The following is a 27,778-nucleotide window of genomic DNA, read 5'->3' on the forward strand; positions in this document are numbered from 1 at the left end:
GTATACTCACAGTTTTACAAGCATCACCATAATTTAATTTTTGTCACCGCAATAAGAAACCCCATACCCATTAGCAGCCACTCTAAGGGAGAGCTGTTTTGTTTTTTTTGTTTTTGTGGGTTTTTTTAGCATATAGATTTGCATTTATTTATTTTACTAAATGCTTCCTATCCCCCTCCCTTCCTTTCTGGATATTGGGAGAGAGGTCGGACCCTTTCCTTTCAAATGATTCTCCTCTCCCCCATGGGGAAAGGTAAAATCTAAACTAAAATTTTTTAGAAGTACTTTAAGAGATTTTTTTTAAGTGGGTAGATATTTGACCATGTTTCTGTGTTTATTAAAAAGAGCCAAGAAGAGGAAAGATGTCAAGCATACAGTAAAGAAAGCTCATAATAGACTACCAAGCTCTGTGAGAAAGAGGACAGGAACAAAATCCAGAACACAGATAAGCCCTGTGCAGCAGGGAACAGTAGTGCCTTGTCTGAGATTAAAGAGGTTAGCCTGGGGACCGGTATGAGAAAGTGTGCATGAATGGGGTGGGAAGGCAGGAAGATTATGAGGATTTGAGATAATACTTATGGACATGCTTAACATAGTGATGGGTGTTTAACAAATTCCCAATAATAAATAAATAAATATTTTCTTTCCACTGTTTCTCCTGTGTTCTCAACACCAAGAGAGCAGGTGTAGGAAAAAGCTTAATAGAGAAGGTGTGTGTGTGTGTGTGTGTGTGTGTGTGTGTGTGTGTGTGTAAAGTATATATGGAAAGAGAGAGAGAGAGAGAGAGCAAGAGAGAGAGAGAGGGGGGGAGAGAGAGAGAGAGAGGGGGAGAGAGAGAGAGAGAGAGAGAGAGAGAGAGAGAGAGAGAGAGAATTTTGTCATGAAGTATGGTAGAATATGTAAAAAAGGATTGAATGTGGAAGGGTGATTGATGATATTGTTAAAGGGATAATACTGGAATGGAGGATCTAGGTTAGTTTGGATAGATGAGGGGCTGATGAATTGGGACAGTTTATTCTTTTATTCATTATTCATTCACTTATTCAACAAACACTCATTTTGTTCAAGGTGCTGAAAATACAGTGATAAACAAGAAAATCAGACAAAGTCCCTACTTTCACGGAGCTCACTTTCTAATGGGGTGCACAGAAAATCAACAGTAAAGACTAATTTTATTTAGTATTAAGTGATACGAAGAAAATAAGGCTGGGTGAGGGGATTCAGAGTGCCTGGGGGTAGTAGGCACTGTTTCGGAAGTTGCTCACAGACGGCCTCTTCCCTCATACACACTGTTTCCTTCTAAACCTTGATAGTGGAGCAAAGCTATAAACGGAGACCCAGGGAGGCAGGTCCCACTGCTCTCACCCTAGCCCAGTGGTTCTCAACCTTCTGGCCCTTTAAATACAGTTCCTCATGTTGTGACCCAGCCATAAAATTATTTTCGTTGCTACTTCATAACTGTAATGTTGCTACCGTTATGAATCATAATGTAAATATCTGATATGCAGGACGGTCTTAGGCGACCCCTGTGAAAGGGTCGTTTGACCACCAAAGGGGTCGCATCCCACAGGTTGAGAACTGCTGCCCTAGCCAACCACATGCCTGCACAGCCTCCAAGTCAAGTCTTGTCACAGGCCTCCTGCCAATTGTAAAACTCTCACTATTGCCATCTCCTAATTTACTCCCACCCCCATCTTCAGGCTATACCATCTTTTCTTCAGAATCTCGTTCCTCAGAGATGCTGTAACATGTTCAATATTAATAGATTTGTGCATATACTTGACATATTAAAACACGAGTGGCCTGCCCTAGCCAGTTTGGCTCACTGGATAGAGCGTCGGCCTGTGGACTGAAGGGTCCCGGGTTCAATTCCGGTCAAGGGCATGTACCTTGGTTGCAGGCACATCCCCAGTAGGGGGTGTTCAGGAGGCAGCTGATTGATGCTTCTCTCTCATTGATGTTTCTAACTCTCTATCCCTCTCCCTTCCTCTCTGTAAAAAAATCAATGAAATATATTTTAGAAACACACACACTAGAGGCCTGGTGCATGACATTTGTGCACTGGGGGGTCCCTCAGCCTGGCCTGCACCTTCTTGCAGTCCAGGAGCCCTCGGATGTCTGCCTGCCGCAGAGGCAGGAGAGGCTCCCACCACCACCTCTGTGCCCGCCAGCCATGAGCCGGCTTCAGGCTGAGTGGCACTCCCCCTGTGGGAGCACACTGACCACCAGGGGGCAGCTCCTGCATTGAGCATCTGCCCCCTGGTGGTCAGTGCACATCATAGTGACCAGTCATTCTGCCATTCAGTCAATTTGCATATTAGCCTTTTATTATATAGAATTATTTTTGCAAAACCACAATAATGGTTCCTGCATAGATTTGTGCCTTTCTAGTATTAAAAGCAGACTACACTAGACTTATTTCTGTTCAGTAGCTATATATTGCATATTTGTGGTCACATTAACATTAAAATTAACATTTTAATGTTTATTTGGGGCACTTAGATGTTCACACAGTCATGCCCAGAAGCAAGTTGTGTACATACAAGTCATGCCTTCCCCTTCTACTTGAGAAACTTTTATTCTAGAGTGAATGGTTAATGCATATGGTATAATAAGTGGTCATAAAAATAATCTCTCTATAAAAAAGGTACTAAACGAAAGAAATAATAACCGTAAGAGGACAAAGAGTAATCAGAGAAACAGCCTGCAGCACATTAAACTTTTATGTTGTTTTTAATTTTTAGAAAACAGCTGGGTTATCAATATACAACATTGTTTGCATTTGCATAGATCACACAGCTGAAAGAATTATTTTTCAAGCAAATATGCTAATGTTTTCAAATATCTGTGACCTCCAACTAAAGGATATATTCTTATCTTTAGCTATTTATCTAAAAATTCTCTTTACTCTACTTTATTTCTCTGTCTTTGGTTCTATTTTTTCCCCTTTTCCTCTTCCTTTACCTTTTTTTTAAAAATCTGCTGTTTTCCTAGCATAGCATCTCTCTTTTTTTCATTTTTAAAAAATTGAAGTATAATTGACATATGTTATATTAGTTTCAGGTGTATAACATAAGGATTTAATATTGTATATATTGCAAAAATGATCACTATAGTAAGTCTAGTTAACATCCATCATCATGCACAGTTACATAATTTTTCATGTGATGAGTACATATATTCTTTTATAGACAAGTTACAAAAATAATTAAAGCTGGTTATTTTCTGATTATTAATTCTATTGAATTTGGTTTGACTCATTCATTTATCTTCATACTTATCAAATGTATTAAGATCTTATCAAGCCTAACACAATTAAAAAAAAAAAACCCTAAAAATTAGGGAAAGAAGAAATTCAGGAGAGAAAAAATAGGATAATTAAATTCAAGATGAGATATGAGTAAGAGTAAATATTTTTATTAAAGAAAAAAAATACATTCACAATAAAGTAATGTAACATAAGCTTGTTCCATAAATAATTCTTTTAATGTATTTAGAATACAACATATATTTATAGGCATGATTTCTAGAGCATTTTTATATTCTTATCCAGAATGCACCTACCAATTCTCATATAAATAACATTTGATATATTCAAAGGTTGAGAGCTCAGTTATCTAGCCCTTAGTATAAAATAGTACATTGATGGAGTTTTAGTAGGTCAGAAAGAAAATTTTTTAAATTGTATATATTGTGATGTGCTCTGAGTGAGACTGCCAAAGTGATAGTTTAAAGTAGATCAGATTATGTCACTCCTCTATTTAAACCTTCCTATTTCATCTTAAACATAGAACAAAATCCTACTCGATCCATATGATCTGGCCCCTGCCTATATCACTGATCTCATGCCATGCTATTCTCTTCCTCATTCATGGGCCCTGTCCACTGACCTTCTTTCTGTTCCTAGTCAGGTGAAGGTCATCACTGACTTAGCACCTTTTTAGGATAGCTCTTCTCTCTGACTATCTCCAATTTTCACATGCTGGCTCTTTGTCACATATGCCTCAGCTTAAAGGTCATGTCTTCAGTGAGGATTGTCTCCATAACTCCAATCTACTTATGTTTCTTTTTGTTACTAATTTTAACTGAATTTAGAGCTGAAGTGTGGTATGGATGATATAGATTCTTTGAAATCTGTTGGGACTTGATTTGCCTTGGGAATAGTCAATTTTTATAATATGTGTACTTGAAAAACAATGGTTCTACCGTTTTTAGTAGAGGCCATTTTACAGTAAGATAGTGAACAAAGAGAAGTGAGGAGTATAATTAGAGAATATGATATTTTGTTATTAATATTAATCATTGTTCTGTGCTACATTTGACCTTAAACTAAAGAATTCCATGGTGCTCTTTTCTTTTTTTTTTTACTTCTTGTGCTCTTTTAATCTTTTCCCTATTTCTGCCCTCAAGCCATCAGTTCTCACTTCTTGTTACTGTGTCAAGTATGTCTGTCTACTTTCAGGCACCCGTCCACCTATTCTACAATTTATTGTGTCTTAGATGCGATAGTCAGAGAAACCAAATAACCAGATTTGGTAGAACTAAATTAAAGCTAAAATAAGTAGGTTTTGATTACTCTACCAGATACAAAAACATAACCTGCACTAATCAAAACAGCATGTTTTAGTGGGGAAACTTAGAGGTTCAGTGGAGCAGAATAGAGCTTCCAGAAAGAGACACACTGCACACGAGGGGTGTCATAAAGGTGGCATTTTAAAGCACTGGAAAAAGATTTTCTTATTTGATATGTGATGTAGGACATCTAGCTAATTGTCTAGAATATAAATTAATTCAGATTCCTAGTTCACATCTTACAGTGAAAGAAATTATAAATGAAATATATATATTTATTTGGTATAAAGAATGTTATAAGTATAAAAAAGTGAAACTATAACTTAGAAGATAATATAGCTGAGTAGATTTATAAACTTGAAATAAAGGGTTCATTTTGTGAGACTACTAACAAACTAAAAGTCATTAAGAAAATTGATGTATTTAGCTACATAAAAACTGAAGTTTTTGAACATCCAGCTATCAGGAACAGATACTCCACAAAAGATAAAATACAACCCACAAATGAAAAATAGTTTATCCTCACTAGTAATCAATGAAATTCAATTTAAAATTCAGCAGTATTTATTCATATGAAATTATGTAAGATTTAAGAAATGAAAGTTCCTAATGTTGGTTTGAAAGCAGACATTGTTACATATTTGGTAAGGGTCAAAATCGGTTAAGTCTTTATAGTAGTCTCCATCAGTTTTTAAAATATTCATGCACTTAGCAGTTAACCAAAAGGAATAACTGAGCAAGTATTCCAAAAAGAACAAGAAAAGGTTCAATTGTACAGTTGTTTTAAAAACAAATACATAGCCCTGGCCGTTGTGGCTCACTTGGTTGGTCATCATCCCAAGCATTGAAAGGTTGCTGGTTCGATTCCCAGTCAGAGCACATGCCTAGGTTGCGGGGCTTATTGTTTTTCTCTCTCCCTTTACCTTCCTCTTTTTCTAAAAATCAATAAAAATATTTTAAAACCCCACGTAAACGTCTAACAATAGAGAACTGGTTTAATAAATACTGGTAAATCCATACAGTGGAATGCTATATATATAGCACCAGAAATATTGCTATATAGGTCTGCATCTATTGCCATGGAATTATATTTTGCCATAGTACAGTGAAAAACAGATTATGTTATGAAATATGAGACACAAATTTTACATGTGCATATGCATATGGTCATGGAGCCAAAGATGGTCATTATCTTTGGTTAGTGAGATCATGGAATTGTTTCATTTGCTACTTTTCTGTTTAGCTTTAAAATCAAGGAGTAAAAGCCAACCCACAACTCTTTTTCTCTTTTGAGGGGAAAAGTCTTGGCTTAAAAATCTGAACGTGTGATGCACGTTAACGTGAGGATAAGGATTCTGACTGCTTTTGCTGTTTGGAGGTCTTTTTGATTATTTTGTGGGTTTTGGCCATGTTTGTTGTTGCTAGGATAGTGACTTTGTATAATGATCTTTATGTCACTTTGATAAAGATAAAGTCATTTATAATTTCTTAACTTTTATCTCACTCAGAAAACAGAACATCTCCCATCTCTTAATTTTCTATTTTACTCACTGAGCTATGATTTTTTTTAAACTTTTTAGCTAGTTGAGTTAATTTCTTCATTTTTCCCGTCATATTTGAAGATCAGTCAGATAACTTCTACTGTTAGGGAAAATATCTTAGATATGTCACATTAATTGTAGTTCTTGTCATTTTTTTCTAAAAGCAAGAAGGCTTTTGACCTAAGATTTGTGAATTCTGCGTCTTGGGTTTCACTACTTAGTGGTGTGTGTGTGTGTGTATTTGTGTGTGTGTGTGTAATTAAATAGTTACATAAAGGGCTTTAGGAACTCATTTATCAAAGTAATGCATGTTAACTATATAAAATTCAAATAGTATGAAAGTATAAAGTAAAAGTGGAAAGGCCTCACCCCCAAATTTGGACTTTGTTAACTAATGCCTGAGTCACATGCTGACATCAGCTGTGACAGTTCCTGCATCATGTGGTTTGATAGGTACCGAAAAAGCCTCTGCCACAGAATACATCACGTTTGCTAATGCTTAAAATTCCATCATCAGAGATCATTTATTTGCTTACAAATCTTATATGTGTGTTTTTTAAACAACCCTTTCCAATCATGCAGCTCTCTGTACACAGGATTTGGTAATAGGTTTTGACCAAGGGAAAGTAGAGGCAGAGTGTGGGGTCTGAGCAGCTATTGTGTAAGGGGTCCCCGAGCAGAGCCTGGGCTGAGTCCAGGGTGCAAGGGGTGGGGGGCGGTTCAAAGGCTGCTGACACACTGCAGGTAAGTGTTGCTCAGGAGCAACATTAATACAAACAATATTGTCTATGCTGTTTCATCGTGTCCCTTGCCGTTAAGTCCTTCCTACATTTCCTCTGGAAGCGTCATTTTCTCTTACTTTTCAAACAAATACAATGTTTATGTGAGTTCAGAAATTAAAGACATTAATTTCCTTTGTAAAATGGAACTCAGCGCTATTTACATAGATGGGTAGGGAAGAGGGGCAGGAGAGCCATGATGTTGCTCAATTTAAAGGATTATATGCAATGAGTCTCAACATGGAAGTCAGACCTGAAATTTCTCTCTGAGTTGTGTTTAGTGTCAGGGGCTGGTTTTCTCTCTTCTAAATTTATCCTTCCAAATGCTGTTTGAGCAACACATAATCACTCTGAGAAGGTCTGTTTTCCAAAAGCAGCAGCAGCAGTGTTTAAGTTTACATGACCTCAGCTTCATGACAGCAGTAGCAAATCAGATATCTTATCCAAGGAAAAGCATTTTTGGCTTAGAATTCAATCACTCTCATGGTGGGAGTCAACAGCTTATTTCAACTCTAACACTGTTGCAGAAGACTGGCTGCAGTGAATCTTTCAGAAAGCATAAACACAATTGGTATTTATAGCATTGTTAACATTTGTTAAATAGTTGGGGGAATGGTCTGCAGCCCAGTTCAAGCAGGTAGGGCAGGAGTCTTTCTTGTGACTGCAGGGAGATTTAAGAGAAGGACAATAGGACAACATGATTGTGATGGTTATAGCAACAGAGTAAATTAGAAGTATTGAATGCAGTAAGTTAAGGTTTTATGCAGCCACAGTTCAGTGTTACAGACATAATGCTATAGCATCCCTGGCCAGAAGTGTGTTACCCAGATGGCATATTTGACACAGTGCAGGGCAGGAACTGTACAATGAAAAGCCAAATAAACTGTAAGGATTAGTCAAGTTTTAATTGAAAACCTACATAATAAATACCTTGAAATTATGCCAGACTTTCTTATATATCAAAACCACAATAATCAGCATTTCCCTTAGTGAACCAAATGGACATCAGAGTTGACAGTAAAGCTAATCTTTGTTTTTTGCTAGTTATTGTGCCTATTGCAGACTTCTTAGTTAAATAGTTCTGGCTGAATTGCACATCCAAGGACATAACAGCAAAGTATTGATATGTTATGATTTTATTTCATTATCAACAATCCAAGGAATCCCGAGTGATTCTGTTATGCTGATGATTTCTGTCATGAACCTCTGCTTCCTTTAGACACCATATTTTATTTTATTTTATTGAGATTATATTAAATTTATAATAGTTTCAGTGCTGATTATTTTATTTTTAAAGTTCGTAACTACATATATTGGGGTGACATTAGCTAATAAGATTATATAGAATTCAAGTGTATGATTTTATGTTACGTCCTTTTATATTTTTTATTTTTAAATGTTTTTATTGATTTCAGAGAGGAAGAGAGAGGGAGAGAAAGAGAAACATCACTGATGAGAGAGAATCACTGAACGGCTGCCTCTTTCACTAGTGATAGAGCCCACAACCCGGGCATGTGCCCTGACCGGGAATTGAACCTGTGAACTCCTGGTCCATAGGTTGATGCTCAGCCACTGAGCCACACCGGTCAGGCTTTGATTCATCATTTTAAATCAAGCGTGAGAAAAGTAGTTTCAAATCAAGTGATTGAATTTTGTTCTCTAAATTTTAAACTAAATACAAGCTTATAGAAAGGTTAAGGTGAAAAAAATTTCATAGACTGGAAAAATCTATGTAAGATTGTATGTATGACAGTTTTCTAAATGTTCAGAATAACAACTTTATTTTCTTTTATTTCTACCAAAGAATAGAATATAATCACTACTTTTACTTTTCTTTATCAGTGCAAAGCAGCAACTGACGTTCTATTAGTATTTGTGAAACATTTGAGTCAAGTGAAAATTTTTTAAATGTTAAATTTTGTCCTTACCTCTTTCTGTCCTTGCCAGTACTGTGTGTGTGTGTGTGTGTGTGTGTGTGTGTTGCATTTCATGTTTTAAGTTACTTGAAGTCGATCTGATTTCTCACTGTATGGACCTCATTTCAGTGTTTTCCTGTAGTGGATGCTTACAAACACTATTGAGAAAATAGACTAAATGAATCTTACCAAATAAATGACCAAATGACTGCTTCTTTCTGTGACATAGTTTAACCATATTTTTCTGGTTTTAAGAAACAATTTAAACTGTTAAATGCAGAATATTAATTCCCCTGGTTTTTCTTTAAGAACTTCCCACTATGTTTCACTGTGTTTGCCTCTTAGCATTGGAAAGTCCTTTGAAGCAGCATTCCACTTATTTTTCTAGGCAGGCGGCTTTATCTACTCATTTCCAGTAGCTGGAGATGGAGGTGTTTTGAATGAGCACATCAATGTTCTAGACAGAGATACTGTTTGAAATTATCCATGAGCACAGTGCCGCTGAACATTATTGAGTGACATTTGTTTCTGTTGCTTATGTCTGCTCTGACTAGCTGGTTTATTTCAGATTGGCAGCTGGGATTATGCTGCAGTGGATGGACAGCTACAAGAAGTGGAGATTGTAGTGAGGTTGAGCTAGGCTTCGATTTAATGTGCTGGAATATATAGGCTCAGTTAAAGGCACTAATGGGAAATCTGAATATTTTCAAAATTTATAATTAGTTTTACCCTAGTAACTTCCATAATACTATTGAATAGATGTGTACCCCTTTCCCACCCTAATTTTATCTTCCTCTTGAATTCTTATCTCTGCATTCTTATTTTTTTAATGTTTTACTATATTTAGCAAGCTACTCTTTCTTTTTGCTCTTTATGTACTCAATACCATCATGACATTTTTATGCCTCCAGATACCTGCTGCATTGTAAAAAGCATATACTTATAAAATGTATACACCTTTCTAAATATTTAATTTATACTAAATGATGATAAACTGTTGCTAAAACTAATGGCTCCTTGAAATCTGATAGAAATAAATTAGGAAATGAACTAAAAATTAAAATTAACTTTATAGCAAGGTCTACTGATTTCATAGTTACAACCAATTTATCAACTAGAGTTGTTCCTAGATGCTTAAGAAGTTTTCTGGCTACACTCTGAATGGGAAATTTAAACCTCATGAAACTCTATCCGATGTTGACAGATTTTTCTTTAGATTTTTATAGTTTTTCAGTTTTAGAATTTTTTTCAAAATAAAAAATTTTTTATTCTTTATTTTTGTTATTCTTTATTTTTTGGCTTCTCATACATGCTTTGTGTGAGAAGCCAAACCTCACCAGGAATAACAGCTGATAATAGTTTGGTACATTCTCTTCCAGATTTTATATGTGTGTATCCACGTATGTATAAAGATTTCTTGGTAACGAGTTTTTCTAGTTACTCTTTTTAAATTTTTTAATTATATGTGAACTCACATAACACACATAAGTATATGTGTGTTTATATTTTTTAATTTATGTTTTTACCTAACTGAGATCACATACTATATTCTTTCATAATTAGGAATTTTTCTTTTGTCAGTATATTGCAGACTAGTTTCCATGTCAGGTATATTCACCTCAACTCAACTGACTACATAGTATTTCATTAGCATAGGTTAAGTAGCTTTTCCCTAATTTTTACTGTTATAGGATGCTATAATAACTATATTTGTATTTAAATATTTTTTTGCATTCATCTAATTCTTTCCTTATGAGAATTTATAGAATTGGAATCAATAGCTCAATCTTTGTTTGAAAACATAAAAACCAACTTCTTGTTTTTCTCTATGTCTAATTTCTCAAAATTAAAGAAAAAGTCTTTCAAATCTAAATTTACATAGATTTCTCTTTAATTTAACTTATTTCTTCACCATAGCCCTTTTCTCTATGGATTATTTTATATATTTTGCTGATTAAATATCATCTGGTCTATACTTTGAACATTTATCTGATTGACTTTTAAATATTCCATATGCTACTATAGCCATGACATTTTTTTTCTGATAGACTATTTCCATTGTTGTCTTATGTATTTTTTGTATTTCTAGGGCACTTTGAATATTTACATTTCAATATTAAATAATTCCTTTTTAAAAATTTGAATTAGGCTTTTATGCTATTTTTAATTTTTTTGATGCTTTTAATGCTCTGACTACTAAAAAGTAACTTTGTATTTCACTTCATAGGTTAAGAGTTAGTCTGCACCAACTCCAACATAGAATGACTAAGCAGTCATTTGAGTAGTGCACTTTTTAAATTTACTGATACCAGAGCTAGATGTCATAGTGGCCCCAAATGGCACTGTGCTGGTCACCTAGAATGTTGATCAGTACACTTTGAGTGAAATATCCAACAGGTTGTTCTCCAGCTTAAGTTCAAATGTGGAAGGGCAAGAAGAATACTGGCATAAGTGAACATGATACGTAACACATATTAATGTGATGGAATCACTGGTGGTCTTAATGTGACTCTTAAAGTATTGAAATTCGAGTTGACTCTGAAATCCAAATATGAACTTTTGTTTGAATTTTTAAACATTTCTTGGTAAAGAGTTTCTCTAGAATCTTAAGACAGCTTTCTAGAATTTTCTTGGTGATGGCAGAAAATTTTGATATATTAATAAATGGCATGTTTTTTCTTAATATATTTTTAAATTTATTTCAATTTTATAGTGCTTTTAAATGTAAATATATAGGGGATAAAATTCAATTTCAGAGTTGTGCACTTAAAAAAGGCAGTGTGCATATGTGTTTATTTTAACTGTATCCATATGTTTGTAATTTCTTCCCCAAATCCATCTTAAAATAAAATTTTACAACTTTATTGTTGGTTACTAAGTGTTGTATTGAGTTAAATTGTTTCCTCCTTCAGATTAAAAAGACTAGTTTAGAGAGACTAAAATAGTCATTATTAAATTGAAGCCAAATACTGCATTGTCACTAAGCCAAGTCTGCTTTCCTTGACCTTTATTTCTTTTCTTTATCTGTTTCTTCCTTTCATTGAATCTAATGTGTGTATCTGTATTCTCTCTCAGATGTACTATCTCTTTCTCTATATATAGCCATAAAATCATGCAAGTATGCAATAGTTGGCACCGAAAACAATAGAATACACAACCTGTTGAAAATCTTTTCATAATATTTCCATTTGGAAATCCATTAATAAATTCTCTAGGTAATATTTGAGATTCTGTTTATAAAATATAAATAATGTGGTTTTACTAGAATGTCTCGGTATTTGCATAGTCTTTTTTATTGCTATGTATTTCAACATCTGGAGTGCTGCCTGCTGAATTCAGGTTTTATTATAGAAAGTAGTAACAGGCTATTTACAGAAATAATTGGGAATTGATGAATAAGAATGTTACATAATAAAGGAAGCTTTTTGGTAGAAATGTTTAATAGAATGTTTTATTCAATGGTGGACTGCTCTGTAAATGTAGAAGTATATTTCTTAGCTGCATCCCACTGAATTTTGTTGACTTAAATGGCCATTCATTCATTAAGTGAATTGAGCATCTACTATATATCAAGCCCCCAGAAGCACAGAAATATGTGGCAGTCTCTGGTCTTGAGGAGATTTCCAGTCTAATTGATAAGACAGAAATGAAACCAGTATTTAGAATGTTAGATAAGTTGGTAGTATGCACATTGCTCCAAGAGCAACAGGGAGGGACAGCAACAGTTTGGATGAGAGTAGGGAAGAGATTTCCCAAAGAATGAGAAAGGAGCAACCACACAGGGAAAAGGAAAAGAAAACAATATATACAAATGCAGTATGACACATTACCTCTCACATTATAGAGTATGAGAGGACAGTGGCAGGGGATGAGACTGGGAACATAGACAGGAGCTAAGTTCTATTACTCATCCTAATTGAATAGTTGGTAACATCTGTTAAATGCTTGCCTAACCCTAGCCAGCCATTGTGTTTGAAGTCTTTTGTGTGAGATGCTTACTGATAGCTTACAATGTGTCAAGAACTGTTCTGTCTTATATTAACTAATTTAATCTTCACAACAACCCAATGAAATACCCTCTATTATTATCAACATTTTTGGATGAGAAAACTAGGGCATAGGAGGTTGAGTGACTTGCCCAAAGTCACTTGGCTAATGTGTGAGAGCTAAGGTTTGAACTGAGGGGGTCTGGTTCCAGTCTGCATACTTAACCCTGTGCTGTGGTGCCACCCCAGGATAAGGAATTTGGATGGAAAGATTTTTACTGGAGAAGTTACATAATTAAATTTGCAGCTTTAGGTTTGAACATCTCCTTGCAAGTCTAGTTGTGTTTAACCCCCACCAAAGAAAGATGAGGCTACTGACTAATGTTTATAACCTTTGGTCATTATAGAATATTTGTTCTCAGTGTAGCTTCGTAGTAGAGGTAAAAAATAAAATAAAATAAACTGCTTAAAGGCAAGAATACTCTCTTATTTTTCATATGGCCTAGACCAGGGGTGGGCAAACTTTTTGACTTGAGGGCCACAATGGGCTCTTAAACTGGACCGGAGGGCCCGAACGAAAGCATAGATGGAGTGTTTGTGTGAACTAATATAAATTCAAAGTAAACATCATTACATAAAATGGTACGGTCTTTTTTTTTTTTTTTTTTTTTTTTTTTTAGTTTTATTCATTTCAAACGGGCCGGATCTGGCCCGCGGGCCGTAGTTTGCCCACGGCTGGCCTAGACTGAGCTCCTTTAAGATGACAGAAGGCCAAATGTGTTAATAATTATTGAAGTTAACTAATGGGTACATTGGGATTCATCATCCTCTTCCATTGCAAATTTAAATGTTTAAAAGGTAACACCTGGCATTAAAACTTTCTAGGCCAGTGATGGCGAACCTTTTGAGCTCGGCGTGTCAGCATTTTGAAAAACCCTAACTTAACTCTGGTGCCATGTCACATATAGAAATTTTTTGATATTTGCAACCATAGTAAAACAAAGATTTATATTTTTGATATTTATTTTTTATATTTAAATGCCATTTAACAAAGAAAAATCAACCAAAAAAATGAGTTCGTGTGTCACCTCTGACACGCATGTCATAGGTTCGCCATCACTGCTCTAGGCAAAGGAAAGTTCATTAAAAACAGTTTAGGCATTTGGTAGCATTCATTTGGCTACCCTATTACCAATCCCACTTCCTAAACCTCACACCTGTGTGTTTCCTGTGATTTTTTAAACCTCCCTTTGAAATTTTCTGTTGCTCTATACAAAGGGGTAGAGCAAAAAGTGAAGAGAGAGAGTGTTAGGCAAAGTTACCTGAGGGGCTCTTTTCAATCGCACATTTCCCCCAGGACTTCTGACTTGGCCTCACTGCTTTGGTGAGACACTGGAGTGTTGTCACGTCCCTCAGGTGTGTGAGCTGAAGAAATGAGAATCACCACCTTCAGTGACATCTTTCAGAGCTTCCCTGAAAGGCTCTTCTGGTCTCTTGGTAATAGTAGCTGTCAGCCTTTCCATAACACAGCCCATCCTCCCCTGCACGTCTATTTTGCCCTCAGGAACTGTGCTCATCTCTCAAGCTCAGTTTTATCCCTTACGACCCTAGATGAGGCTGAGAGTCTGGGGGAACTTTCTATATAGCAGACACTTGGTAAACTTTTTTGTTGTGTGAATACTAGGTGCAAGGTACTGTTCTAACTGCTGCACAACTCTACAATATATGTTATTCTGACCCTTACGTATAGTTGTAGAGACAGACTAGTAATCTATTAAAAGTTGACTTTATAAGGAAGCCCAAACCAAGTGTGTCATTGGCAGTGTGAACAGGCTGTAAGATTTGGGAAATGTTCACCACCAAGGCAGAACGTAAACAGGATTTGCTAGAGATGGGTAGATCTTAGCAAATTAAAGATGAGGGCGGCCAATCTAGGAAGGGCAGTGGTGTGAGAAATGATATAAGGTCGGCATGACTGGTTATATTTGTGGAAGAAAATGAGCCTCGCTGAAAAGAAACACTAAAAGGGAGTTGGATGAAGGATTGAACATTGGAGAGGTAGGAAGACCTTCACTGCCTGGCATCAGGCCTTTACTTTTCAAGTGCTGGGGATCAAGTGAAAACATTGATCAAGGGAATATTGCATAAAGGAGAGTTTGGGCAAACTCGGTGTACATTGAAGGAGGAAACCAAATGGAGACCATTGCCATAGCCTCAATACCTTAAATTATAAGGAACCTGGTTTCAGTAAGGAGTGATGAATATGAGAAATTTTATAAAAGAAGTGATTAGGTCTGCTGACTGCTTATATATGAAAGAAAGAGGTAACATTTTTAAATGGCAGTAAGATTTTGAGCATTAAAAAAATGAAAAGAGGAGTCTAACCCTTGACCAGCGAATAACAGTAACATATTTTAGATACGTTAATTTCAGGTGTGCTGAGACATACACGAGTATGCATAGACAGGCATCAGGCAAAAGTGTAAGTGGGCACGTCATAGAAATCGATGGTCCTCTGGTTTTAGATTTGGAAATCTTCCTTCTAAGGTTTGAAGTTATGACAATAGAAAAGGTTTTCAGGACAGAAAGTTTAGATTGCAAAAATGGGAGCACTAAAAGAGAACTCGCAGTGATGAGTTCATTTATGGCTGAGAAAGAGTAGAAGTCAGCAAAAGACAGAGTGAACGGTGGAATAAAGGAATAACTGAGAACCAGGCTACTATAAGGGCGTTGATGCCCCAGAAAAAAAGAGTGTGGACTGGGGGTGATCAGCAATGGAAACTGCTTCCGAGATCAAGGTGAATAAAAAATGGCAGGTGAGTCTTAGAAGCAATGAGATGGATCTAGACTAGAATGATCATTTGATGATATAAAGTGTGACTATAAATATTTGGGTTATAGCCATTGCCTTACAATCTTATTCCATACTTTTCACATTTTAAAAAGCTCTTTCTATTGTATTTTTATCACCAACAATTCAAAAGTTAGTCAAGAAATAAAGCATTTGTGTCTAAGAATTCTATAATCTTTTTAGTTGTCTTGAGGACTTGGAAAGAGAATTTTTTTTTTTTTTTTACCTATGTTGAATAATATAGCTTGTATTCTGTTATGGAGACAAAATAATCAGGCCTCGATATTATATGACATGAAAAAGTCTTAAGCCCTGGCCTGGTAGCTCAGTTTCTTAAAGCACATACAAGAATCAAGCAAAAAATGTGTAAATAAGGGAACAACAAATCTCTCTCTCTCTCTCTCTCTCTCTCTCTCTCTCTCTCTCTCTCCCTCCCTCCCTCCCTCTCAAATTAAAAAAGAAAAAAGTATTTTCCTCAAAGAGGTCAATAATGTGCAAATTATATTAAAACTAGAGGCCCAATGCACGAAATTTGTGCAAAGGGCTCAGCACTCGCAGCCTCAGCTTCATCCGGAAGGTCATCCAGAAGGTCGTTCCGCTGTTTCCATCCAGTCTAATTAACATATTATGCTTTTATTATTATAGATGTTAAGACTTTAAGTGTTTAAGAAAGGAGATTGGTATTTTTTAAAGTTTTCTCATCAATATTTCTTTTATTTCGAAAGTGTTAAATACAAAGCAGGGTATGTGGTATTAAGATCAGTTATATTAAGTATCCATCTATAATAAAGGCTTATATGTAGTAATGTCTGTATTCTTAGTTTCTCTACAGTAGTTGGCATTGCTGACCACTCTGTCATTGGAACGCTCTTTGTCAGCTTCCGTATCACCCGACCCAGCTCCTCACTCTAACCCTCCTCTCTGTCCCCTCCACATTGTACCACACACCTGAGTCTGCGAGGGTTTAGGGGTGCGTGTGTGTGTGTGTGTGTGTGTGTGTGTGTGTGTGTGTCTTTGCTTTCTGCAGCTTAACCACTGGGTTTCTAACTGTGCTGCAAAGCCCTAATATTTCTCAGAATCGTCTCTGGGGCTGCTGAGGAAGTTTAATAAAGCTTCTCCCACCTTCTAAGTAGAAGAGCCTCATCTCTGTGGGGTTTTTTTGTTTGTTTGTTTTTTATCTCTGTGTTTTTTATATATTGGAGTTTCATTTGAAAAGTCATTTCTGCTGCTTCAAACTACACATGTATATATCTACAGTGAGAGGAAAAGACTTAAACTTTTCTTGTGCCAGTGACAGCCAGATCAGTGCCCCCATCTTTCACCTCAGAGCCAATCTTGGGCTTTTCTTTTGCATTGTGCACCTCGACCTGGAGAGATGGCTATCACTATCACTTCAGATTCCACCTCTGACATGAAATGTGCTGTCTTTCTTCTGCCATACTAGTTCTCCCTGACAGAAATCTGTATTTCCATTCATTACTTTACCACTCTCTCAAATATGCAAGTTCAAAAGAAAGCAGTTAGTTTCACCTCTTTTTCTTTTTGTCATTGCTCAAAGTCATCAGTCTCCAGGACCTTTTGATTTTTCCTTGGGCCATGGTTTGCATATTCATCCCTTTCTTCCAAATACCACAGCTTCCACCAGGATTAGGGCATGTAATTCCTTATGTTTTAGAGTGCTCTCGGAACCTCCAAAGAGATCTGTCTCCGGGTGCTTAACTCTGCAGTGTATTTTGAAACCTCAATCCAGATTTCAGTTTCCTGAAATAATGTGTTCATCATTATCATCATGAACTCCTGAAGTATTTCTTCCTTCCCTATTCTAGCTGTGTTAAATGGGGGTCACACTGAGCCCCACACCTAATAACAATATAGCATTTCATTTAGTGTTTTGTATTTGCGAGGTACTGTGCTAAGCACTTTATTATTTTATTTAATTTTCCAAATGATTCTATGAGTTGGGCGTTGTTATTAGCTCTGTTTTATAGATGGGAAACAGGATTAGGCTACTTGTCCAAGGTCACACAGCAGGTAATTTGTAAAGTCAGAGTTAGCTCTCTGAACCATCCGACAACATAGGCCAAGTGCAGAAACTGCCTGTTCTCTCTTATAGGGGAAAAGGCATTTGGGCTGTTTGGCAGGGACCACTAAAGGCAGTAGTCAAGGGAAAGGGCATTAGCTTTGCTAACTACTCTTACAGAAACATAAGGCTCACATTCATAAACTTAGCCCCCAAATCTACATATCATAAAATAACAGTGCTCCAATTTTCATCTTTGTGACTACTTCTAGGCTTCACGTTGCCCATTTTGTTGTATTTTTTCTTCCTCAACCTCAAGACTGTCCTTGATGTTGATCATAAATTGATTTACCCCCATCAAAAACAACTTAAGATGCAGTTCTGAAATGGTCAACCTCAAGACTGTCCTTGATGTTGATCATAAATTGATTTACCCCCATCAAAAACAACTTAAGATGCAGTTCTGAAATGGTCCTAGTCCAGCCGTGGGCAAACTATGGCCCGCAGGCCGGATCCGGCCTGTTTGAAATGAATAAAACTAAAAAAAAAAAAAAGACCGTACCCTTTTATGTAATGATGTTTACTTTGAATTTATATTAGTTCACACAAACACTCCATCCATGCTTTTGTTCCGGCCCTCCGGTCCAGTTTAAGAACCCACTGTGGCCCTCGAGTCAAAAAGTTTGCCCACCCCTGTCCTAGTCTCTGTTCTTAACTTCCTATTGGCCTCTTTTCTTGTTTCTAAAGTCTAGGCCCTGTCTTATATCCCAGCCCTTGCCTAGCCACACTGCTCTACTGATTGTGTCTGAACAAACTTGGTGCACTGCAATAATGATGGTGATGATAATAGAGATACCTTATTAATTCATTCATTAGATTGTAAGCTCATGTTTTTTTTGTGCTTAGTCTTATCCCCACGCCCTGCCATAGGCCCTTACAGATATGGAGAAAGGATAGCTGAATGGTTGAGAGTATGAGATCTAGAATGAAGTTGCTTGCGTGCCAGTATTGAGCTTAAATACTGTATGACCTTGGCCATGATATTTAAGTTCTTTGTGCATTATTTTCCTCATCTACAAAATGGATATAATAAAGTACTCACATCATGCAGTTTAAATATGAAATGATATAGTTGTAAATCACTTAGAAAAGCTTTTGGTAAATAGTAAATACTAAATAAAGATTCATTATTGTTGTTGTTAGTAGCCCTCAGTGATTATTTGTTGATGGCATAGTATTGCACATCTAATCTGTACTAAGCATTTTGCTATATTTTTACATTTGTATCATTTAATCCGTAATATAACACTATGAAGTGGGTACTATGCTTACCCACATTTTACAGGAAAGAAAATAGAAACTGAGAGAGATTAAATAACTTACCCTAGGTCACATAGCTTATAAGTGGTGTGCATTCAGGATTTGCATGCGGTCTGTTTGACTTCAAAACCCAGGCTACTCTACCATACCCCTCAGCCTTCACAGAGGTGCTTCCCAGTCCTTACTGCCCACACAAGTCACAGAGCATGCCTGAACTTCCTGGACTGAATGCATCCAACTATTATTTAAACATCCAATTACACTTACCCTGTTTCCTATATTAGGAAGACATTCTTCAAACATTGAGACCTGTCTGTGCACATAGTTGATCATCATTGAATGCATAAATGAGTGAATTGCTCATTGTTTCATACACGTTCATTGTAAAAGTTTATTAGTGGTATTCTCTTCAAATAAAAAAAAGGAAATTATTACTGGATAATGATTATATTTTCTTGTTTATGATTTATTAATTTACTACAGCCCTGCAGAACATATAAAAGTTGAAGACCTGTTTTCTTAGAGTTTAAAAAAATAAAATGATCAACATATAATATATTCTCTTATGAATCTGGGGTTTTCTTCATCCTGTTACCCTGGAAGTTAAGAACACTGACTGGGGAGGTGTACAAGTAGTCTTTATATATCTCTGCTTCCCCCTCCCCTCACATATAGCATAGCATATATTCGACCAGCTTATGGATCCAACAGTGAAGAAGATACATACAGTCCTTGCTCTTGTGGGCCTTGTATTTCAGTGGGAGGAATCCAACATAAACAAGTAAACAAATAAAATAATTACAGACAGTGATGGCATCTGGCATTTCCTAGTTTCCCTGCTGGGGGAGTCATTGGTGATGGGAAGTGAGTATCTGTGGAGGTGTGCAGGAGAGCCTGGGAGGGGAGTGCCTTGCACAGGGTGCATGCACACAGCTTTCGAACAGGGCACACACATAACACACACATGTTTAGTTTCTGGTTTAACCATCGCATGCTTGGATGCAACATATGGCTTTTACTTTGTTGCTTAGCCACCTAAGTTCAAAGAGACTGTCAACAATAATGCTCTTTGTATGGCAAAACTAATAGCATCAAGCCATTTGCACAGGTGCTCTGTTTCTTTCTTCCTCCTTTCCACTGTCCAGGATGAAATGGGGTCTAGAATCAAAGCCACAATGGGTTTTCTCTATACCTGTAAAAGATTAGCTTTAGTCATCGGGGATGATGCAAGCAGCAAAAAAAAAATGCAAGAAAACAGAAATGAAGCCAAAAAGGACAATTTCTGATTGTAATAGCTGGTTTCTGTTTCATATCACTGAGCGAGATGAGAAAGTTGTGCAGGATTTTACAGGAATGGCTCCCACAGTACTGCAGGATGACCTCACCTCAATGCCCTTGCCAGGTGCTCAGCCCCACTGTGGAAACACGAGGCTAATTTTCAGCATGAAACAAGCCAGAAGTAGGGAATGACATTTTCAGGTGACAGTTGTGGTTCTATTGCCTGTGATTAGCACCTCTTAACCCTCCAACTTGCCCATGCCTTTTTCAGGCTGTTGAAGCTCAAATCCGAAGCTTTGGACAGACGCCTTCTCAGCTACTCATAGAGCCCCATCCTCCCCGAAGTTCCGCCATGCAAGTGGTAAGTGGTGCTTTCACTCTCCTCGGTTCTTGCCTCTTGGAGACCACACTTGACATCCTTAATAGTCTTGCCTTGTACTTGAGATTCTCCACCATGCCTGGGCCTGTTCTCATGCGATGCTTATTAACCTGCTAACAACCAGCAGAGGATTTTGAGTGCAATCCAGGAGTCTCTGGGAAAGCAGACTTTGCTTCAGTACTCTGGTGTTTCATCCATTCGTGTTTTGTGTTTCAGAATTTACAGGTTTATAATCATCACGTATCATCACATAGAAAAAAAAAATCCAGTAATAGGAATGATTTGTTTTCTGGTTTGATCCTATGAGTTTCTAGATTAGTTTTGTTAATTATATTCTTGATGTCCCAGTATGTTTTTCATTTTGGGGATTTTAAAATGAATCCTAATATATAATATATTGTTGCTGAGAGTCAGGGACCCGAGGGAGAAAAAAATACTGGTTTGGTGTACCCAACCATCCAAAGCTTAGTGGCATAAAACAGTGATCTGTATTTCTTGTGATTCTGAGGCATTTCTTCTGCTCTGCTCATCCTGACCGCCTCACACACTGCCTGGGTAGGGCGGAGGGGGTGGGGGGGGGTGTAGGCTGAGATGTCCGGGCCTCTCTTTCCATGGGGTCTTTCATCATCAAGGACATCTGGAAGGAGCAGGTTCCATCAGAACGCTCCTGCCAGACTCCTTGGAGCTCACTTTGGAACTCGCACATCACTTAGGCCACGTTCCACTGATCAGAGTAAGTCAGAGGCCTATCCAGAATCAGGAGCAGGGAAATGGACTCAGTCTGCAAAATATGAGCTGATTCTCCTTTTAGAGTTCCTGAAATTCCAGGGGTTACATTTTTCAGTGATTAAAGGAAATAATTTCTTTAAAGAACAGACTATGGGTATTATGCTTTTTTCTTAAATTGTCCCTCAACAAGATTGTTACTGTTTTAAATCAAGAACATGAAATATACAATCTGTTTCCATAAGTACAGTGAATAATTTGAGATAGATTCTGATTCCATGTTGTGGTGCAGAGGTGGCAGAATTTTGACAGGTTCTAGGAAGGGGAGTGTAGCAGCCAAGAGGGGAGAGATGAATTTGGTCCCTTCTACCTCTGGCTCTTTTCGTTTTTCTTTCTCTTTCCACCTTCTTTGTATCTTTCTCCCTTTTCCCTTCTTTGTCATCATCTTTCTTCTTCCAAGCCTTTTTTTTTCTAGTTATATGAATTGATGATTGTAATTAACAATAAGCATTTAAAAATTATTTGCATTATCTTTTCCAAGTGTTTTTAAACAGGTGAAATCAGATATAAATGAACATAAAGGATGACTTTAGTGAGCAGAAGACTACACAAAAAGTGAACATTTAGCAGAACAATGGGAGATAATGCCATAAAAATAGTAATAAAAACAGTAAGGATGATTTATGTTTAGGGTTTGGAATTAGTTTTAGTAATAGCTTGTCTGTGAGACTCAGGCCATGGTGCTGGCTGATGGAGGCCCTGCTGCTGGTCTGTTGCCGTTCTGCCTGGGTTACTGCTCAGCCGTGGTCACTGGGGCAGCCAGAGTTCCTACTGCCAGCTTCCCTCTCCGGCAAAGGGATCACTGGTTCACGGGGCAGGTCAGCTTCACTGGCCCTGGGGTGGGAAGGCACCTGTTCATATGGGGATGGGAGACCATCTCTCCCAGGGGCTTGATCCTCTGAATTGAAAACCTGAACTCCTTTCCAGACACGTGCAAATTGTGTTTTTCATCTTACACATATGTGGGTGGGAAGGAAAGGTGTGTTAGAAAGAAACCAGAGTTGTCAACAGTATGGACACTGAGTCTGAGAAAACTGGGTGAAATGTGCCTCGTTGTTTCCTGCTTCTGCCTCGGACTCAGCTCACAGACACGCCCAGGATAAGGGGAGGTCTGTTTCCTCCGCCCTGTTTCACCAGTTGCCCTGCCCTCGGTGGCTTTTGCCATCATGGTTGGCCATCCCTGTGTGCTGGTGTTGCTGCTGCTCCATACTTATTAGCCATGGATGTGATGGGGCTTGGAGAGAATTTCCTGCTCTTTGCCCGCATTGGTGGCTGAAGTCAGGATGGACTGTAGGAACAGGCTGGAGGGAGGCCCCTTGTAAGAATGTGGAGGACAGTTCCAGGGGGCGGTTTCTGCGGCTTCTTGTCTAAAGTGGCTTGTCCTGGCCATGTGGCCAAGAGTTGCCACTGTAGTCACTATGTAAACATTCCTTCTACACGTTGAAGATTTTTCTATGTTTTCTTAAGGGCATAAAATATAGTAATTATTCGACTTGAGTCTAATTGATTTACAGTATGAGCTGTTAAGCTCAAAAATACGTATCAACTTCCTTGCAGTGAGACTTTATGATGTATGTTGAACTCTGACTTCCTCAGAGTTTATAAATTGACTTTCGTAAATATTATTTAAAAAACTACATAATTGGAAAATAAAGCTTGGCAGTCTGAGATGATGTTCACTTCCTTTCCCAGGACTTCTTCATAGCTAGTTAGATTTTTTTTGATGTTGCTCTTTGTTTCTCATTTTTACCCAATTTCCCAGAATTCCTTAAAACTGTATACAAGATCCTTTGTATGACAGAGATTACTTATTGATTTCAGAGGTTTAAAAAATGAAAGGTACAAATGTTTATTGTTTTTAGTGCCGTACAGATGAGTTCCCCCATCAACTATCAGTGCACCCAAACACACACACACACACACACACACACACACGCAAGATATAGCAGAAATTAAAGCCACGGCGTGCTGCGTTGAGTGCATGAGCCATAATATACACCAGGTGTAGTAATTAGCAGGCACAGGAAGGCTGCCTATTTGTCTGGTGTTGCTGCTGTTGCTGTATCCCCCTGTGTTTTCACACCATCAGATAGTTGGATTTAATTGAGGCCACATCAGATGAGGCATTACTGACACCTTTAATTGAATGAGCATCCAGGGAGGATTAACTCATAATATTGATTGGCTTTTAGCCACTTGCTCAGAAGGGTGTCTGGGTAGCTTATTAGTTGCCTTTATTTACACCTTTCTGCAAAGAGTGCAAATAGGAATTCTTAGTGCAATATGTTTTTCTAAGTACTCTTAATAACTTTTTTAAAAGGACTGATAATAAAAATGCAAATGTACTTAATTTTTTATTAGCAGTTCTGAACAAATACATGTTAAATATATGTGCTTACACACATTTACATATACCTGGTGTTTTGAAATATGGCCATAGGAAAGCAGCCAGAAGCACTTCATCAAAGCGTTTCAGTTCTGAATGATACTAATCAGCTATTAGAAAATAGACACGGTAGAAGAGAATTGCTGAAAATGTACAGTGCAATTACTGCATGGGAGCCTGCTCCCCCGAAGTATAAATAAAGCCAGTAAATCAGAGTGGGGTTATATATGTCTTGGATTATGACATATGGGTTGTAGGAATGTTCTAAATCCTTAGTAGTCTTCAAGATTTATTTCGTTTCTAGCTATTAGAACAGACAGTGTTTTGTGAGACATTTTTAATTACTTTCTGCTTTTCAGAAGAGAAATCAAAGGTTTTGAGTTTCAGGTGTTTTTTTTTTTTACCAGAGGGACAGGGGCATCTAGGTATTCCACTTTTTCTTAGCTGCAGCAGAAAACAGTGGCATTTGCATTATAATAGGGCAGTGTTTATGACTTGGTACACTATATAAATATATTGTTTTTACAAGTATATTTAATTATGCATTGCTTTGAAACACTTTTATAATTAAGTTTGTGTATTATATTTGTAACTTATTTCTCTACTGAAATAATACATGCAAGTTGCCTAACTATTGTTTATAAATATATATATTTGTTTTAATTATCTCTTTGTTTAGTTGTCAAAATATTCATGCTAACTCAACACAATTTTTGATGATCTTTGGAAATTACCTTGGCTTGCTTTTGTGCCTATTGCCTATTCTCATTTTTTTTAATTTATTTTTTGTACTTGACACATATTAGCAATCAGTATGGTTTAATGTGATCCCCAATACTTTTTGCCTATTTGGAATCTAAATCAAATCATTCTTGTAGTTCTTCATGAGAGTGGGGTAGGGAAGGCAGCCAATAAAATTTATTGATTTTTAAAGTGTTTCTGTTAATGTATTGTTCTTTAATCACCAAAAAATTCAACTGATGACATGCATGAAAACAGGCAAATCCTAAGTGCTGTTTCTAGGAGCCTGTCTGCTCTCTGTGCTCTCACTTGCAATTGTGTTAACACGGTCTCCTCTTCTTTTCCTGCACCCTTTCTCTTCTCGTTTTTCGTTGTCTTTTCCTTCTTGTATGTCTGGGTCTTGTCATGCCCACTCAATAGTATCTCCTCCTGCAGAGCCCATTGATGTTCACAGACCAAGCCCAGCAGGATGTCATCATGGTCCTCAAGTTCCCCTCCAACTCCCCTGTCACTCATGTGGCAGCCAACACCCAGCCTGGTTTGGTGACTCCTGCTGTGATCACAGTTACCGCTAACAGGCTATTTGCTGTGAACAAGTGGCACAACCTTCCTGGTAAGAAAAGAAACATCATTATATAAGGCATGGTAACTGATGAACACTGGATAAAGATATTGTAATATCTACTCAAATATATATCTCAACGATTAAGCTTTTTAACTTTCAAGCATTACTCAGAATCAAAATGTTTAATAGTGTGAAAAGCTTAAAGAAGTCCCATGTGCGGCATATAATACAAATGTTAAAACATAGACTATTCTTTGGCATCTGGTGGTTTGTCTTTATTCTTAGGAGATAAATGCTATCTATATATATAAAAGCCTAAGCAACCATTACGACCAGACGACCGAATGACGGGTCGACTGGTCGCTATAACGTGCACTGACCACCAGGGGGTAGACACTCAATGCAGGAGCTGCCCCTAATGGTCATTGCACTCCCACAGTGGGAGCGCCACTTAGTGAGCTTACCGAGTGGCGACCGCAGCAGGCACAGTGGGGCTGGGATGAGTGGAGCAGCACGGGCTCATCCCCAGCCACCTGCGCTTGGCGCACTATTACATCCCTCAGGGGATGCCAGACTGCCAGTTTCAGCATGATCCCCACAGGCCGACATCCCCCAAGGAGTCCCAGATTGTGAGAGGGTGCAGGCGAGGCTGAGGGACCCCACTGGTGCACGAATTCGTGCACCAGGCCTCTAGTTTCTAACATACTATTTAATATAACAACATTTCTATATTATGTCTATAAGTTTTATGCAATTATTTATCACATGTTCCCTTTTTTCCACTCATTCATTTACTGAGTAGACATTTCTGATCCTCTACTATGTGCCTTTTGGTGTGTGACATGGTAGTATTGTGTGGATGATAGAAAAAAGAATACTTAAATTGTCTGACAAAAACCTAAGTACATTCTCTTCTTCCATTCAGTGCTGAATAGTTATGGTAGCTGACAGAAAGGTACTGAAGTAACCATTAGAATCATAAGCCATCAGATAATAAGCGACATCAGAGTTCATCTAGTCCAGCCCCACATTTCTCCCGCGGAGACACTGAGCCACAGGGAACCCTGCTCGTTCAGTGTCACGTGGGCAGTTAGTGGCAGGGCCAGGTTTGCACTCATGTTTTCTGACTCAGACTTTATGATCATCCCTCTGTGATTTAGTGCCTCTCATTAGAACAGGAATGTTTGGATCTGGATTTAGCACTGTTCTTTTGGCCACTAGTTAGAAATTCTTTTTTAAGAAGAAAAATCAAGTCCTAGAAATTATAGGTTTTTCCCCTACAAGCTATAGTTTGTTTGTTTTCTTAGTGAGGCACCGTGTTTTTAATCTAAAAAAAGTTATGTATGTACATTCCTGAATTTCTTCCTCATCACAAGCTATTGTTTAAGGTGGGAAATTTTTAAAAATAGATTTTAATAGTCTGTTAACTTGTCATTAAATCTGTAAAGTGTAAAAGCACTGCTCATTTTAATACCTGAATTGTTTGCAAAAATATATATATAGTTTTGAACAAGGGCCTTATGCCAAATTAAATGGAAGAGTTTTTATAATGGGATAGAATTGAATTGACATTCAAACAAAAATTTGGCACACTGACTATGCTCAGTAAGGTACCCATGATGAAGAATCTGTGTTGGTATCAGAATTTATTAGAGACAGAACATTTTTCTGGCCATTAGAAATGAAATGAATGCCAATATTTGATTAGAGAACAGATTTCAGAAAAAGTTCAGAAGGTAAAAATCAAGGCAAACATTTTTCTTCAAGTGAGCTTATTTTAGAGAGGTAAATGTGTATGCAAATATATACTTACTAGAGGCCCAATGCACGAAATTCGTGCAAGGGGCTCAGCCCTCGCAGCAGCAGCAGCAGCAGCAGCGGCTGCCTCGGCCCTCACAGCCCCGGCTTCATCCGGAAGGTTGTCTGGTTGTCCGTTCTAATTAGCATATTACGCTTTTATTATTATAGATATTTTGGGACTAAAGATTATAATTTTATTAACAAATGTGATTTTTGGAGTCTCTAAATGCCACTCATTAGAGAAAAACATGCCGGTGGTGTGTTTATCAAATGTGATAAGAGGATTTGCCTACTCTTTGCAGTTACCCTTAGAGCTGGTGGAAGCCCCAGTGCCTGTGACATCAGGGCCACCATGGTGCTTATCCAGGGGGGCTATTGGTGGCGGCTCTGAGAACTTCTTCAGTTTAAACAGTGACACTGTGTGAGGAGAGAAAACCTTTCCATCTGCTGGAAAGACTTGATTGTTCTCTGCCCCATCTTTACTTTAGCTTAGCAAAGAGCTCAGCCATAGTATCACCAGGTCCACAGCTGGGACTCTTTGGGCCCACAAGCTCCTGACTCCCCTTTGGAGCAAGCCCATTTTCCTGACTGTAAAGCTTCTTCCTTCATGCTTGGTTGTCAGGTGTCCTTTTCCCAACTTCCAGCTTTTCTATAGAAATGTAAAGTGGTGTAGGGGCAGCTTTCCTGTGCTAATGTGCCCTTATTATTCCCAACACTGTTCGTTCACCTTACTGTAAGACAATAGCTTGGGGACTGCATATATTTTGCCAATTCTTTGCCTATAATTCTCCCCAATGAGGCTGCTTTGTGCCTGTACCTTGTGCCGCTCATGGTTTCTGTCCCCACCTTCTGGCTTTA

At 37.6% G+C, this 27,778-nt stretch overlaps 1 protein-coding gene across 5 annotated transcripts in view; it reads left to right on the forward strand.

Annotated features, from left to right (window-relative positions):
- Positions 1–27,778, forward strand: part of LRBA (LPS responsive beige-like anchor protein) — a gene marked incomplete at its 5' end in the record, with an annotated part of 554,145 nt that overhangs the window by 488,971 nt on the left and 37,396 nt on the right. For 3 of the 5 annotated variants that reach the window (XM_081090942.1, XM_081090941.1, XM_081090944.1), the window contains 2 exons: positions 20,535–20,624; positions 24,976–25,168. In XM_081090942.1, coding sequence (XP_080947068.1) covers positions 20,535–20,624; positions 24,976–25,168 — 283 coding nt within the window. The remainder of the gene's footprint in view (positions 1–20,534; positions 20,625–24,975; positions 25,169–27,778) is intronic. The other 2 variants (XM_081090943.1, XM_081090945.1) reach the window with 1 other exon arrangement.

This window comes from Myotis nattereri, assembly GCF_964212035.1.
Source record: "Myotis nattereri genome assembly, chromosome: 5".
Lineage (NCBI taxonomy): Eukaryota > Metazoa > Chordata > Mammalia > Chiroptera > Vespertilionidae > Myotis > Myotis nattereri.